The sequence below is a fragment of the Marmota flaviventris genome, chromosome 17, assembly GCF_047511675.1.
Source record: "Marmota flaviventris isolate mMarFla1 chromosome 17, mMarFla1.hap1, whole genome shotgun sequence".
In the NCBI taxonomy this organism is placed as follows: domain Eukaryota; kingdom Metazoa; phylum Chordata; class Mammalia; order Rodentia; family Sciuridae; genus Marmota; species Marmota flaviventris.
The window spans coordinates 29,734,379-29,751,948 of NC_092514.1; the positions used below are offsets into that span (position 1 = coordinate 29,734,379).

The 17,570-nt window shown below is 37.4% G+C and overlaps 1 protein-coding gene and 1 non-coding gene across 2 annotated transcripts; one reads left to right on the forward strand and one right to left on the reverse strand.

Moving 5' to 3' along the window:
• Positions 1 to 5,550: 5,550 nt before the first annotated feature.
• Positions 5,551 to 5,654, reverse strand: LOC114080615 (U6 spliceosomal RNA). Its single transcript, XR_003580629.1, has one exon. It is a non-coding gene; the product is annotated as a U6 spliceosomal RNA (small nuclear RNA).
• Positions 5,655 to 13,273: 7,619 nt separating this feature from the next.
• Positions 13,274 to 14,212, forward strand: LOC114080610 (olfactory receptor 1468). Its single transcript, XM_027922180.2, has one exon. The coding sequence runs from the start codon at positions 13,274 to 13,276 to the stop codon at positions 14,210 to 14,212; it is 939 nt and encodes a 312-aa protein (XP_027777981.2).
• Positions 14,213 to 17,570: the final 3,358 nt, after the last annotated feature.

Sequence of the window (17,570 nt, forward strand, 5' to 3'; positions counted from 1 at the left end):
AATGCCGTTGGGATTTTGATTGGCATTGCATTAAACCTATAGAGAACTTTTGGTAATATCGCCATTTTGATGATGTTAGTTCTGCCTATTCATGAACAGGGTATATTTTTCCATCTTCTAAGATCTTCTTCTATTTCTCTCTTTAGGGTTCTGTAGTTTTCATTGTATAAATCTTTCGCCTCTTTTGTTAGGTTGATTCCCAAGTATTTTTTTTTTTTTGAGGATATTGTGAATGGAGTGGTTGTCCTCATTTCCATTTCAGAAGATTTGCCGCTGATATACAGGAATGCCTTTGATTTATGTGTGTTGATTTTATATCCTGCCACTTTGCTGAATTCATTTATTAGCTCTAGTAGTTTCTTTGTAGACCCTTTTGGGTCTGTTAGGTATAGAATCATGTCATCCCCAAATAGTGATAATTAAAGTTCATCTTTTCCTATCTTTATGCCTTTAATTTCTTTTGTCTGTCTAATTGCTCTGGCTAGTATTTCGAGAACTAAATTGAATAGAAGTGGTGAGAGAGGGCATCCCTGTGTTGTTCCAGATTTTAGAGGGAATGCCTTCAGTTTTTCTCCATTTAGAATGATGCTAGCCTGAGGCTTAGCATATGTAGCTTTTACAATGTTGAGGTAAGTTCCTGTTATCCCTAGTTTTTCTAATGTTTTGAACATAAAGGGATGCTGTACTTTGTCAAATGCTTTCTCTGCGTCTATTGAGATGATCATGTGGTTCTTATCGTTAAGTCTATTGATGTGGTGAATAACATTTATTGATTTCTGTATATTGAACCAGCCTTGCATCCCATTGATGTATCCTATTTGATCTTGGTGTACAATTTTTTTGATATGCTTTTGTATTCGATTCGCCAGAATTTTATTGAGGATTTTTGCATCTAAGTTCATTAGAGATATTGGTCTGTAGTTTTCTTTCTTTGAAGTGTCTTTGGTTTCGGGATCAGGGTCATGTTGGCCTCATAGAATGAATTTGGAAGAGCTCCTTCTTTTTTTATTTCTTGAAATAACTTGAAAAGTATTGGTATTAATTCTTCTTTGAAGGTTTTGTAAAACTCCGCTGTATACCCATCCGGTCCAGGGCTTTTCTTGGTTTGTAGTCTTTTGATGGCTTCTTGTATTTCCTCCTTTGTTATTGGTCTGTTTAAATTGTGTGTATCTTTCTGACTCAATCTGGGCAAATCATATGAGTTATGAAATTTATCCATATCTTCACTATCTTCTATTTTATTGGAATATAGGATTTCAAAATAATTTCTAATTATCTTCTGTATTTCTGTAGTGTCCGTTGTGATATTGTCCTTTTCATCCCATATGTTAGTAATTTGAGTTCTCTCTCTTCTTCTCTTCATTAGCATGGCTAAGGGTCTGTCAATCTTATCTATTTTTTCGAAGAACCAACTTATAGTTTTATCAATTTTTCAATGGTTTTTTTTTGTTTCAATTTCATTGATTTCCGCTCTGATTTTAATTATTTCTTGCCTTCTACTACATTTGCTGTTGTTTTGCTCTTCCTTTTCTAGGGTTTTGAGATGAAGTGTGAGCTCATTTATTTGTTGGTTTTTTCTTTTTTTGAGGAATGAACTCCAGGCAATGAATTTCCCTCTTAAAACTGCTTTCATTGTGTCCCATAGATTCCGATATATTGTGTCTGTATTTTCATTTATCTCTAAGAATTTTTTGATTTCCTCCTTTATGTCTTCTGTAACCCATTGATCATTCAGTAACATATTGTTCATTTTCCAGGTGATGCAGGATTTTTCCTTTCTTCATTTATCATTGATTTCCAGTTTCATTCCATTATGATCAGATAAGATGCATGGTATTATCTCCACACCTTTATATTTACTAAGGGTTGCCCTATGGCATAATATACAGTCTGTATTTGAGAAGGATCCATGTGCTGCTGAGAAGAACGTGTATCTACTTGATGATGGTTGATATATTCTATATATGTCGGTTAAGTCTAGGTTATTGATTGTGTTATTGAGTTGTATAGTTTCTTTATTCAACTTTTGTCTGGAGGATCTGTCCAATGGAGAGAGCGGTGCGTTGAAGTCACCCATAATTATTGTGTTGTGGTCTATTTGACTCTTGAACTTGAGGAGAGTTTGTTTTATGAACGTTGTAGCACCATTATTTGGTGCATACATATTGATAATTGTTATGTCTTGTTGGTGAATGGTTCCTTTTAACAGTATATAGTGTCCTTCTTTATCCTTTTTGATTAAATTAGGTTTGAAGTTGATTTTATTCGATATGAGTATGGCCACTCCCGCTTGCTTCCGAGGACCATATGAGTGGTATTATTTTTCCCAACCTTTCACCTTCAGCCTGTGTATGTCTTTTCCTATCATATGAGTCTCCTGAAGGCAGCATATTGTTGGATCTGTTTTTTTAATCCAGGTTACTAGCCTATGTCTCTTGATTGGTGAGTTTAAACCATTAATGTTTAGTGTTACTATTGATATATGGTTTGTACTTCCAGTCATGCTTATTTATTTATTTATTTTAATTTGGCTAGGTTTTCTTCTTTGGTTATTTTTTTCCCCCTTTACTGAGTTACCTCCCACTGTTTGTTTTGGGTGCTGTTTTTCAATTCCTCTTCTTGTAGTGTTTTGCTCAAAATGCCTTGCAGTGCTGGTTTTCTGGTTGCGAATTTTTTAAACTTTTGTTTGTCGTGAAATATTTTAATTTCATTGTCAAACCTGAAGCTTAATTTTGCTGGATACAGTATTCTTGGTTGGAATCCATTATTTTTCAGCGTTTGAAATACGTTGTTCCAGGATCTTCTTGCTTTCAGCGTCTGTGATGAAAAATCAGCCGTTAACCTAATTGGTTTACCCCTGAATATAATCTACCTCCTTTCTCTCGTAGCTTTTAATATTCTGTCCTTGTTCTGTATGTTGGATATCTTCATAATTATGTGTCTTGGAGTTGGTCTATTACGGTTTTGTATGTTTGGGGTCCTGTAGGCTTCCAGGATTTGGCAATCCATTCCATCTTTCATATCTGGAAAGTTTTCTAAGATTATTTCATTCAACAGATTGTTCATTCCTTTGGTTTGAACCTCTATACCTTCTTCTATCCCAGTGACTCTCAAGTTTGGTTTTTTTTATGATATCCCATATCTCTTGGATGCCTTGCTCGTGATTTCTTACCATCCTTTCTGTGTTGACTATATTCTTTTCGAGTTGATAAACTTTGTCTTCATTATCTGATGTTCTGACTTCTATTTGATCTAGTCTATTTGTAATATTCTCGTTTGAGTTTTTAGTTTGGTTTATGGTTTCCTGCATTTCTAGGATTACTGTTTGATTTTTTTTTTAAAATCTCTATCTCCTGGTAGAGTTCATTTTTTGCTATTTGAATTTGCTTATGCAATTCATTTTCAAAGTATTCTTTCATTGTTTGGCTTGCTGTCTAATGACTTCTCTAAGATTCCATTCCATCTGAGTCAGGTATGCCTTGAGTTCTTTCTCTGTCCATTTTTCTGATGCCTCTAGGTTCTCCTGTAAATTTAAGTTGTGATGCATTGTTTGTAATCCTTTTTTTCCCTTGGTTTTTCATGGTGCTCACATTACTTTCCAACTCTGTTTGACTGCTGTGTTTCTGTTTTCTCCTATAAATTTGTTTTGGTTTTTATAGCTCCAAGATCTCTCCTTTGTGTTGGGAGACAGAGTTTAGAGATGTTGGATTTAATTGTGATTTAAGGTAAATTCATTAGTTTCATTAAAGGCCTACAGATTTTGATGGCCTATAGAGAATTGAGGTTTGAACTTAGGATTTTATGTAAGGTCGGGCGATTTGATAGTATGGAGGTTAGTATATGTTAGCTTCTTTGGGGGGTTGCTCAAATGCAGGCAGATATTAACAAGAGAATTGACAGGAGTATTTGGGGGTAATTAAGGGCTTAGGCGGACTATAGACCGACTCGTAGTATTCATCTATTTGCATTTAGTAAATTATACGTAATTGGAGTGGTCATGCTTAAGAGGAAAGATAGGGAACAGGTAAGGAAGCAAACAGAGAAAGAGAGAGGGAGAGAAGAAAGAAAGAGAAAAAAAGAAATGATAAAAATAAAATACAGTAAAATAAAAATTACAATTAAAAAAATTAATTAAAAAATTAAATTTAAAAAATTAAAAAAAAATTTTTAAAAAAGGGCACTGTTAGGCTTCTGTTTTCTTCGCTTCCAGTAGGTGGTGCTGTACCTTCCGGGCCAAGATTTTGCCCTCCGGCTGTAGGAAACAATCCGTGCGAGGCCGCTCCCACCTCCCCCACCTGGTGTCTCTCCAAACCTGTTAGCTTAGGTTTATTCCTGGTCTCTAGTCTCCTCGCTTCTCCTGCCAGACAGGCCTTCCCCAGTGTGATACCTCTCTGCAGTTCAAGCTACACTCTGGGCCTGCAGTTTCCTGGATGTGGAGCAAGGCTATTGGGAACCGGCCCCCTGTTGTTTTGATTCCCTCCGATAGCCACTCTTCGGAGAGCTGGCGAGACACGTTTCATTTTCGCTGCTGGTGGGAGTTGGAGGTCAGGTGCCTTTACCTTTCCCCACGCCTCTATTCACGCTCACTCTGTTAATCACGCCCCCGGAAAGCCAGGGAGAGATTTTATGCGATTTCCCCGCTGTATGGGAGATGGGCTAAATGTCACACACCTGTTCTATCACTGAACTTGCTGCGATCTGTGGGAAACTGGCGATGGTGACGTCAGCTCTCTAAGATGGTGGCCGCTGGCTTCCTCAGTGGGCTGTCCGGTGTGAAGGACAGAACTGGACCGCTTCCTTCTCCTGTTTCAATCCCAGAACTCAGCCCGGAGCACAGTGAGGGCACAGCCGGCAGGACCCCACAGAATCAGCAGCACTGTTCCTCTGCGTTGCTGGCACGCCGTTTCTCAGTGCGCCGCAGTCTCTAGCAGCGGGGCGGGCCGTCGATCAATCAGCCTGAATCTCCGTGCACACGGTTCAGTCGCGATTGAGCCCCAGTAACCGATCCTCGGGTGATGGAAACCCTTCCTCTAGGTTTTGGTGCACCCCAATTTTGCTGGAAATTCCTAACAAGATAGCTTTTGGCCGTTCTAACTCGTTATTCACCTGCGCAGTGACGCGGTACACGGCGGTGATACACTCTATTTGCCGCCATCTCCCCCAGTCTGAATCTGAATGTATTAATGCGTCTCTCTGTCCCCGTGATTGAGGAGGTACTGAAAGTGCTGCCTCCCTGCCTGCCGCCATATTGGGTCTCCCCTAAAATGTTTTAACAACAAGTAACAAGGTATAAACTCTAGTGCTAGGTATTTGAGTTCTTTCCCACTAGTTACAATCTTCAGCTGTACTAACCTGCCTGCCGTTTCTCATTCTTAAATGCTTCTTTTTAAAATTTGTTTTAATTAGTTACACATGACAGTACAATGATCTTGACATATCATACATTTGAATCAGATGGGATATAATTTCTCATTTTTCTTGAAATGCTTCTTTTTCTTCCTTAAAACACAAACCTGTTTTTATATGTTAATGACATGTTTGTCTCTTAAGAAAGATATGGAACGCTTCATGCATTTTATCTTGGTGCGGAGGCTATGCTTATCTTCTCTTTATCATTTGGATTTTAGTACATTTGATTTAAAGCACTACTTCAAATATTTATGAGAATCTACTCTATGTCCAATATTTTTTCAAGTTTGCTTGGAACAAAGTACTAAACAGAATAACAAAAATTAAGAGTACTAGAAAAGTCATTGTAGTCTCTTATTATAGATTATGACATGTACTTTGAACCAGAAACCCACATATGGTGCTGTTTTTCCCATAGACATGATTCACAGTTCTGGGAATCAAAGGGATGATAACAGGATGTCTTTCATTATTAAGCCAAATAACACACTCACAGAATTTTTGCTTCCCACCACTACAGTTTGGGGCTTTGTTGGCTTAGAGATTATAGATTTTACTTTCTTTCATAGCCTGTTAATGCCCTTCCCCCCAATTTTTTTTTTAAAAAGCAGAAATGTGATTGACGTCATTATCCAAAGTACATGTCTGAAGACAGGAATGGGTATCAACATATTTTATATACAACCAGATATATGAAAAATTGTGCTATATATATTTAATAAGAATTGTAATGCATTCCTCAGTCATTTGTTTTTTAAAAAATCAATAAAGAGACTTGAGACAAAGTCTTAAGTGCAAGTTTGAGGATTGTATCTCATTGTGAGAAGTGAGAAATATAGGAATATTAAATAGCGAAGACGATATACCCAATACTAGGAAGGCTTAATGACTTGGCTCCATTAAGAGTGACTGAAGCCTGTATTCATCAGCATTTAGCACCTGTAAGAATTGATATTAACTCCTCTGCACTTACCAGTTCTGCATGTGTGAGAGTTGAGCTGTTTTTTTCCATGATATTCCCTCCATGGAATCAGAGGGACCTAATGGCAGGACATAAGGAGCATATGGAACATGTCTGAGGTAATGCTGTCAAACTAACTACACAGGCTAGTGGTTGAAATCTGTGCAGAACTGCTTATTGCAGCCATGTCTTAAGTAAAAGATGATGGCTGAAAGAATTTGAAGTGGTACACAAGAAGTGTCTGCTATAATTCACAAGGAAGGAATGCTTCTACCAAGAATGCTTCAGTGGTTTCATTCTGTCAGTTAGCAATTTAGGGTTCTTTATGTCACTGAACAACAGACAAATAAGAGAGTTAGTATATTGCCTGAGGCAATCCAATCCCAGTTAATAAAGGAAATTTGCCTTTTTCTACGTAATGAGGAAAGGAAGAGACCATTCTGATATCCAGGAGATTCTGGGGGAGGGTGTCAAAAGTAAATGTTAATGGGAAATTATTATAGTAACCCAATAAAGGGGGAAAATACTGGGGATTCAGATTCCCTAGGAATGAAGGTTGAATGTAGCCAAAGTTATGAAAAAGGAAACATGGAAGAGGTTTTGAAGAAGGAGTTATAAATATCAATTATAGTTTCATGATCAATTGCAGGGTAAGGAAAAACTGGCTGCAAAATAATCTGACAGAGACTGGTTGGGAGCACGGTGGTGATGGGTGCTATTAAAATTTTCCTAAAGAGGTAAGGAGCTAGAATTAACTTAGTGGGATGCAAATTTGGATTTTCTTTTTATATTTTGGCCTGAGGAAAAATGGAACAAGATCTGTGAGAGTCCATCTTTTATCCCTGTCCTTCCTATATATCTACATGTCTTTGGGTTGTTGAATTCTAATCCCTGTAAAGAAGGCTTATTTCTCTCCTGTAGTGTGGTTATGAGGAGTTCAGTTGTAGTGAGAGATTCTTTTACTCTTGAAAAATTCTTGAAATATGTGTCTTTCATGGTGTTATTCAACTCAGAGATTACTTATAGCTTCTTGTCCAAAGGGTAAAACATCAACTCTTATACTCCTGAGATATTCACAGTCTGGCTTTTGCTTAATTTATGGTTTCTTCAAATACTATTCTTTATCTCCCAAAATATAGACTGCAGTTATACAAGACTACTCCACTCCTTAGGCCGGCAGTGAGAAAGCATGCGTCATGGAGCTTTTCTCCATCCCCACCTTTCCCCAAAGTATAGTCAGGTGTGATCAGTGGCTGTAATCAGTCAAAAATACAAGACTCTGAGAAAACTTGTCCTAGGGAGGTACTGCATAATTATTTTGTTTTTAATGAGTTGCTCCAGGATGTGGACTCCTCTGGGATGCAGAGCCCCTTAGGCCCAGGGATAAGTACATTGAGAAATGAAAGCAGGTGCAGGACAGACATGGGTGATGACTACAGAGGCTGTGACTTCATAGCCCATAATGAATGAAGGGGAGCAATATCTTGGCTCTGGGCCCTAGAGTCATCCTCAGACACTCTGGGTAAGTAGTCAGGAGGGTGAATGAGCTGGTGTCTTAGTGTCTGTCTGCCTGAGGCTCTTGATTCCCCAAGTTGTATGATATTCAGGATACTTTTCTTGTTTTAAAGATTAAAGAAGTTGATTATTGGGAGAAATGTGCGTGGCAGGGTCTCCACCCTCACTCTCTGCAACTCCCTTCAACCTTTCTAGTTGTGTATACATAGTGAGATTACAACTAGCAGGGCAAAGGTTTTTTAAATCTTATTTAAAAGAAGTGTGCACTTGTGCTATTTCAAACTAGTATGAATTCTGATAAAGAGGTGGCTTCACAGATCAGTTGGCGAGTTCTCTTTTAAGTCAGATTTAAAAATCCAAAAATCCTTGAATATTTTAGTATAAGTCTATCTCACTTGATATAAATAACACACAACCCAAGAACTGGATTTGCAACACAATAAGATGATTTTGTGTATTTCCAAAGGGGTCACCTTTTGGTTTCTTCCAGTGAGTGACTCCCCTGTTTTGTTCACTAAGTGACTTCAACTTTTCAGAAGTATGTGCACAGCATAAACCAAAGTACACTTGCATTTTTATTAAAGGTGTCCCCAAACTTTTCAGTCATCACTCTTATCATTTTTCACAGCTGTCTTTTTTTATATTTATATATATATGTAAAAATATTATATATTTATAGTATATTAGTAAAATATGTTAGTATATATTAGTAAAATATATATATGTATTAGTATACATATTCATATAGTATTAGTATACATTAGTATACATATACATATTAGTATTAGTAAAAATATATTTTTACACACACACACACACACACATATATCTATATATAAATTAAAATATGTGTGTATTTTAGTTGTAGGTGGACACAATACCTTCATTATTTATTTATTTTTATGTGGTGCTGAGGATTGAACCCAGTGCCTCACAGATGCTAGGCAAGTGCTTTACCATTGAGCAACAACCTCAGCCCCACACAACTATTTTCTTAAAGGAAAAAGTAAAACAAAATTCTCCTTCATCCATCAACATTGTCGACCATTCAACAGTAAATTCTTACCAGTAAGATTTTAAACACACTGGGCTCAGAGCCTGTGGGATTCCTGAAGCACAAGAGGCCTCACATCATTTTCCAGGGTAGATTTGTAAAAACAAAAGCAAGATAAAGTCCACAGTTGACTTAAACTATATGATCCAGATATAAACAGGACCCTGCCCCAACTACAGGAGATATGAAACCAGGGTTGCTGGCACATGGAATCAAGAACCACCTTCTGTGTGTAGAGTACAAGGTAACCTGCTGTAAGCATCTTCCAGCTTCCTTGCAAAATAGCCAGCAAGAGCCAGGAACCAAGAGCCAAATAGGGAGACAGGGGGGGGGGGGTCACAAACTGGCCGTCAACAAAGAGGGCTAAGCATTCGAGATGCTGAGAAGTAGGGAGAGTAGCTTGTTCTTTCCCACCCATGATAGTGATGACATGGGAGTTAGTGGCTCCAAGCACTTAGAATGGGCAAAGCTATTCCAAGTCCTTTCATGAACATGTACTCCTAATTCCTGTCACAGTTCCACGACAGTGATTATGATATGTCTTGAACACTCTTTAAGAACTGAGAACCCCAAAGATGGTTGTGTGTGTGTGTGTGTGTGTGTGTGTGTGTGTGTGTGTAGATTATATCCATTGATAGTTATATGGTGATCTGGCCACCACTGCCCCAGATCTGAAAGCACCCAGCTCACAGGCACCGAGGGCCAGAGCCAGAGCCAAGTGCAGGAGCTGCGCTGCTGACAGGTGAGGCCCTAGCCTCAGACCATGGCTACTTCTCACAATGCCCTTGAACAGAAAGTTTGCAGACTCTTCCTGAGCACAGCCACTACCCTCCCTTCCTGCTCTTCCCATTCTTCTCTTCAGGATACTTCTTCAGGTATGATAAATTCCTGTTTTCCATCAATTTTCCATGTTGTAAAAATATTCTGACTAAATTTTCCCACTTAACAATTTTTTTTTATTAATGATAGCATTCGTTAGTATTACTATGCAGTGTATTCTCTCAAGATTGTATCATTTAGCATACTGATGTGTCTATGAGGTAGGCATTTACAAAAGTTCTTTATCTTTGTATAATTGAATTATTCAAGGAGCTTTAAAAATGCCATAGTCCCCCTCAGAGAGATTTTGATCACATTTGATGGGGGATGGCAAAGAAATTGGTACTTTAAAAATAAATATTAACAATCCACAATAAAAAATTAAAAATTTACTTTAGTGTTAATTAAATCTTACATGAAAAAAATAAAAATGTTTGATGTTATTACTCAAAGTATAGTCTGTAGATCAGTAGAGTTAGCACCACCAAATGTGAAATTTTATCTTTTAAAATGTTGAATTTTAAGCAAGTCCCACAGTAAAACTTTTAAATCCAAACCAAAATTTAACAACCATGTGCTTCATATGTTAGATTGCCATTTTGGAAGCACTATCTTTTGTGAGTCTTATATACAGTCTAGACTCAGAACTACAGATGTAGAGGTGAGAAAGATGAGAGGTGGCATTATGGGAGCAATAAAATGCTTATGCCCAATCAGTGGCACCATCTGAGAGTGGTTCTGTACTTTGTGATTCCCAATTAAGACCCCTGAAGCCAAAGATGCATCCCACTCATTTCCCAGGGAAGCCACATTCTGAGGAATTATGTGTATAAAATTTCATTGATCACTTTCCTGTCTGAAATACCTGTATATTATGGCAGATGTAAAAACCATTAATGTGACTACGTTAGACATCATCAGCAGGGTGAAAATTCCAGCAATTGGATTCAGTATGTCTGTTTAAGGAAGGAACTTCCCATGTACCTTAATGTCCCCCTTCATTTTCCTTATCTGTGAGGTACTCTGAGTATGGATATCTGGAGAGGAACTGGAGTGAGGTCTCAAAGGTAGAAAATATCTTCATTACTTTAATTCGCCCTAAATTACTAAACCTCTCTATTGGATTAACATTTTTCACACCGATATCAATGAGTCATGTGAATAACAACACAAGAAGCAAAATGTCAGTGTGGTCAGGATAAAGACTAATGTGATTGAGTTATCTAATATTCTCCATGGATCTTAAGTCATGTATTCTGTAATAAATGGTCAAAATCTAATGTACACAGTTCAAGCTAGTGAGTTCTTCTGGGAGGATGTAGGTAGGAGTAGTGATTCTAACCTCAAAGGGAATTTGTTGCCTTTGAACTTTTCCTGATTTTATTATTTATTATAAGCTTACAATCAAAATAGTATTTTAATGGATTCTTTTTAGTTATACATATATTAGGGTTCATTTTTGATATAATTACAAAAGCTTGGAATATAATTTGCCCTAATTGAGTCCCCAGTGCTTTCGTTTTTCTTCACCACTCTGACCCCTGTTCCCTTCCTATGAAGGAAACAAAAGGAAATGTTCAATGTGCAAGGCTGAATGGCAGAATGCCCCTTGTCCAAGCTGCCAGCTTTATTTATATCAATAGGTTACATTAGGTCACTGGCATCAGTAGTATATTATTGTTCATTATGTCATTAGGCAGGTTACAGAGTTAGCAACATTATGCAGCTTATTCCTCAGTTACATACTATAGTTGCAATGTTAGGAGTTTTGTGGAGCTCTCAAGAAAATTCATTGTTTCAAGTTACTGTTATGTGGACAGGTTCAGGTGCAGCAGAGCTTGGTGAAACATTGTGGTTGTTTAAAAGAGAGTTTCTTTATTTCTAGGAGCTGTGTGCCTGAGATCAAGGGTGAGGCTGATAAGACTCTAATATAGAGCCTTCTCATGCAGAGCATTGCTACAACAGCCAGGCATTTCCTAGGAGCCAGGCATTCAGTGCCATTGCACAGAAACTTCCTTAGCCATCAAGCATGCCACAATCATGAAGCTGTCATCAGAGACCCTAATCCCAAACACAGAACTCTTACACCTTCCTTCTACTCTGATTTCTCTGCTATTAACATATAGTTGTTTGTTTTTCTTTTACATTTTTTTAGTCATAGATAGACACAATATTTTTATTTATTTATTTTTATGTGGTGCTGAGGATTGAACCCAGTGCCTCACACTTGGGAGGCAAGCACTCTACCACTGAGCCACACCCCTAGCCCTAATTGCTTGATTTTTAAATTAGTGCTTTGTGATATACATAATGTTTAGATACACTGTGGTATATTCACACATGTACATAGGAAAGTTAGGTCAGATTCATTACAAAGCTTCTGTGAATTTTGCTGAATGTATATCTCAGCCTTAAGGACAGCCAACAAATATTCATGAAACACTGGCCATATTCTGGTACCATGCCTTATATTGGCTCTGTTGCTGTCATGAATGTAGACATGGTCTTTCCTGCATGGAGTTTATGCTCTGGTGGGAAGTCAGCTAAAAATAAGAGTTTGATGAGTAGGATAAGAGTGGGATGAAAGTGGGATGAGTTTTGAGGGAGAGAGAGCATGGAAGCAGGGAGATGAAACAATAGGCTGTTCTAAAGTCCAGACAAAGTATGTCCTCAGCCCAGTCCAGATGTGGCAGTTGGGATAAAAGGTAAATGAATTAGAGAATTAAGTGATATGCCGACTGCCTGGTCCAGCTTGTGGCACTTGGGATAGAGTAGATGAATTAGAGAATGAAGTGGCAGAATCTATAGGGCTTGCTAGGTGAGCTGTTGATGGAGAGGGAAATGAACAGATACAGTACAGCTTTTGGGTGTCTGACTTGAGCCTGGATTCCTTTTATTGAGGTATGAGAGACTGGAGGAGTGGAAAGGGAGAGGGTAGAGTGCATCATGAGTTTCATTTGGGATCTGTTGAGCTGCAGATGGTTGTGGTATACCCATGGGAAGCTAATCAGTAAGCTGTTGGTGACAGGGAACTGAAGGCGATAGAGCTGTTCATCATCTGTTTAGATGGCAATCAATGCCATGAGATTAGGTGAGCATGTAAAGGTCTGTATCTACAGAATTATAAGAGAAGAGTATTTAGGGAAGAGCTCAGAAACAATGATATGCAAGACACTGTCAGAGAAGAAAGCAGTCGTAATTGTTGATAATAAATGTCCATGGAATATCAGAAGAACCAATATGATCACACAGAATCTAGTAGATGAGATTATATCAGAAGGGAGAGAAGAGTCAGCATTGTTACGTTCAATGATAAGTGAGGAACCTAAGTCTGAGAGATGGCTTGGATTGAATGGTGTGTCATAATCTCATTGTAGATGTGGTTTTGAATACTGAGTGCATGATCAATGAGATCAAATATGCAAAGAGACTGCACATCATAGAAATAGGTTTGCTTATTATTTATATTTTAAAAGAACCCTATTATTTTCTCTTAAAGATACTGGAGATAGAGCATGATAGGAAGAAACCAATCTATCATCTCAGAATTCCTCCTCCTGGGCCTGCCCATCCAGCCAGAACACCAAAACCTATTCTATGCCTTATTCCTGGCCATGTATCTTACTACTGTCCTTGGGAATCTCATCATTATTGTCCTCATTTACCTGAACTCCCATCTCCACACTCCCATGTATTTGTTTCTCAGCAACTTGTCCTTCTCTGACCTCTGCTTTTCCTCTGTTACAATGCCCAAATTGCTACAGAACATGCAGAGTCAAGTTCCATCCATTCCCTATGCAGGCTGCCTGACCCAAATGTACTTCTTTCTGCTTTTTGGAGACCTGGAGAGCTTCCTTCTAGTGGCCATGGCCTATGACCGCTATGTGGCCATCTGCTTTCCCCTACATTACACCACCATCATGAGCCCCAAGCTCTGTCTCTCCCTGGTGGTACTGTCCTGGGTGCTGACCGTGTTCCATGCCATGCTCCATACCCTGCTTATGGCCAGATTGTGTTTCTGTGCAGAGAATGTGATTCCCCATTTTTTCTGTGATATGTCTGCCCTTCTGAAGCTGTCCTGCTCCGACACTCATGTCAATGAGTTGGTGATATTCATCACAGCAGGCCTCATTCTTCTCATTCCATTTGTCCTCATTCTTCTTTCCTATGGGCGCATCGTGTCCTCCATTCTCAAGGTCCCTTCTGCTCGAGGTATCCATAAGGCCTTCTCCACCTGTGGCTCCCACTTGTCTGTGGTGTCGCTGTTCTATGGGACGGTCATTGGACTCTATTTATGTCCATCAACTAATAACTCTACTGTGAAAGATACTTTCATGGCTTTGATGTACACGGTGGTGACTCCCATGCTGAACCCCTTCATCTACAGCTTGAGGAACAGAGACATGAAGGTAGCGATGGGAAGAATCTTTAAGAAAATTCCCTTTAGCTTATGATGGTAATGCTTGGGAACATTGCATCATTTTCTGTTGCAAATGATGATATTGATATATTGATACTGATATTTGAATGTTATTCCAGACCTTTCTTCCTATATGTTACTATTTAAACATAATACAGTATAATTATCCAGTAAATAAGACAAGTATAGTTGATGTGTATTTTATATAAAAGGTTCTCAGAATCTTCTAGTAAGACTTTTCTATTTGTTAAATCTAGCTGAGGGTAAGGAGGCATAAGGTAAAAAACCCTTTTAATTGAAATTTCTCTCTGTAACTGTTAAGCCACTAATTAACTTGTGTTGTTTTTTATAAGCACTGTCTTGAAAAGCCATATCGGTTATAAGCCATATTTGCTTCAAATGATATTCTCTCCTTTCATGCTAATACTAAATCTCAATATGTGTACTATTCCTTATTTTAAATTTGACTTTCATTATTGAATAAAAAATTTCATTCTTTCTTTCTTAGAAGTGTTCACATCCTGTTTCTCTTAATCTTTTTTAAAAAGCTTCCTTATTTTCATGCCTTTTTTAACCCGATCTTAACCTTAAGTGAACTTTCAGTTTGCTCTGTTATAATAGTTTTGTTTGAATTTATCTGAGAACTCTGTAATGTCTGGGATCCTGAACATCATTCCTTCAAGCATGGAAGGAATATTTGAAGAATGTTTAAGAAATTCAGAGTTTGCTTATCAACCTCACTCTTTGATGATCTCTTTTTCCTCCTTGGTATTTTAAAAATCTATCATTAAACTTTACATCTGTCATGTTATTTTACTATTGTGAAGATTTAAGCATGGAAATGAAACTATTACTGTTAAAGACTGAAAAATGTGGAATTTGAACTTGCCAAGGTTCCAGTGTGGCGATGAATTATCCAGTTTTGTTATTTAATACTGATTACTGACTTATTTTAATATTCTCAACGTGTTGCTAAAGCTGCGCTAATTGCTATAATGGATAGGCTCTCAAAATTCAGTTAGTACTGAAATGTGGGAGGCACATGTTTCATGCTATCCAGCTGGTGAAGGCACTGTCATCTTCAACATATGGTTTCCATATTCAATTGGAAAAAGATAATGGGTAGAGGATTACATAGAAGAGTTTTATAAGCCAAGCCTAGAAGTTGCATATATCATTCTGATCTACATTTTTCTCTTCAGAATTCAGCCATATTCCTCAACTGAGATGCAGTTTTGGGAGGTAGTGAGAGATTTTTTTTTCACCTGAATTCTATTCAGAGAGTCAAGATTTTTTATGGTCCATTTTTTTCCCATTGAAAAATAATAATTATACAGAATAGGGGGATTCTTTGTGGAACATTTGTATAAGCACATAACAAAATTTGATCAGTTTTATTCCCCAGTATAGCCTCTTCCCTTCTCTTTTTCCATCTCTCTGATCTTTTCCCTCTAGCCTAGTAATGTCCCTTGTATTTTCATGATGTCCTTTCTTTTTTTATGTAAAAAATGAGGTCAAATACTAAAAAGAGACTTTTTAATTTATATATGACAGCAGAATGCATTACTATTCCTATTACATATACAGAGCACAATTTTTCATATCTCTGGTTATATACACAGTATATTCACACCAATTTGTGTCTTCATACATGTACTTTGGATAGTAATGATCATCACATTTCACCATCATTAATTACCCCATGCCCCTCCCTTCCCCTCCAACCCCTCTGCCCTATCTAGGGTTCATCTATTCCTCCCAAGCCCCTGCTCCCTATCCCACTATGAATTAGCTTCCTTATATCAAAGAAAACATTTGGCATTTAGTTTTTTGGGATTGGCTAACTTCACTTAGCATTATCTTCTCTACTTTATCCATTTACCTGCAAATGCCATGATTTTATTCTCTTTTATTGCTGAGTAATATTCCATTGTTTATATAGGTCACATGTTTTTTATATCCATTCATCTATTGAAGGGCATCATGATGTCCTTTCTTACTCCTTATTTTTTTATACCTTTATTTATTTATTTATTTATTTATTTATTTATTTATGAGGATTGAATCCAGCGCTTCGTATGTGCTAGGCGAGCGCTCTACCACTGAGCCACAACCGTAGCCCCATCTTACCTCTTATTTTCTGTCTTCTGCATATGAGAGAAAACATGATCCTTGACTTTTTGAGTCTGACTTAATTCACTCAACATGATGCTCGCATTTTCCTGCCAATGTAGGAACCATGAACTTTTGCCCTATGTTTAGGTGTCTTGCTATATTAACTCAGGGAAGTTATATGAAATAACTATAAAGTCCAGAAAGGAAGACTAAAGGGAGTCACTAAACTATGTACATTTGGCTTAAGATACCATATGATTTATTGTCAAAATGTATATATTTCTAAAATTTTTATTGTATAATTATAGAATTGCAACTTTAAGACAAATCACCAAAATGTCATTGGTACCTCTCCCAGATTACCCTAATGGTATAAATTTACACACTAGAATACATTATCAAAACAAACAAATTGATGTTTGGTGAAAGGTAATTAACTGGACCACAGAATATACTTGGATTCCACCAGTTTTTTTTATGCATCATTTTACAATGTGGAGTTCATGGTATTTATCTCATGTATGGATTCATATAACTCTCCCCACAATCAGAAGCTTGGGTTGAATAGTGTACAACTGGCTATGAGGGTGAATTCATGGTTGATATTACATGTCAGAATGAGGATCTTGTGGATAAGTGGGCACAAAATAAAAAGGCATTTTTATTTTTGGTATAGATTTATTAGAATTCTTAAAATGAAATATAAGTTTTAAAATTGTTTATGTTTAACTTAAATGTTTAACTGATACCTTAAAGCATAAAAATTGTACATAATAGCCTGGGGTGGTGATACATGCCTGTCATCTCAGCTACTTGGGAGCCTGAGGCAGAAGGATCACAAGTTTGAAGCCAGGCTCATAATTTAAGCAAGACCCTGTGTCAAAATTAAAAAGAAAGGGCTGGGGAGTGTCTCAGTGGAAAAGTGCCCTTGGGTTCAAACCCCAGTACAAAAAAATATTTATGGTGTATCATGTAATGTTTGGATATATATATTTATTGTGTAATATTTAAATAATGTCAAGGGGCTGGGGTTGTCACAGTGCAAGGGTGGGTTCGAGTCTCAGCACTGCATATAAATGAATAAAACAAAAGTCTATCAACAACTAAAAAAATTTTTTAAAAAAAGTCACACTGAATCCTCAAATATTCATCATTTCTTTATGGTAAAAATATTCAGAATTCTTTTTCTGTTTTTTTTTTTTTTTAATTTACAGCACATTATGGTTATCTATAGTCACCAGAGCATCTTACTCCTAACTATAATTTAGTACCTATTG

What these genes read in the sequence shown, in the direction of transcription:
- LOC114080610 (XM_027922180.2), top strand. Translation starts at nt 13,274, where the DNA reads ATGATAGGAAGAAACCAATCTATCATCTCAGAATTCCTCCTCCTGGGC.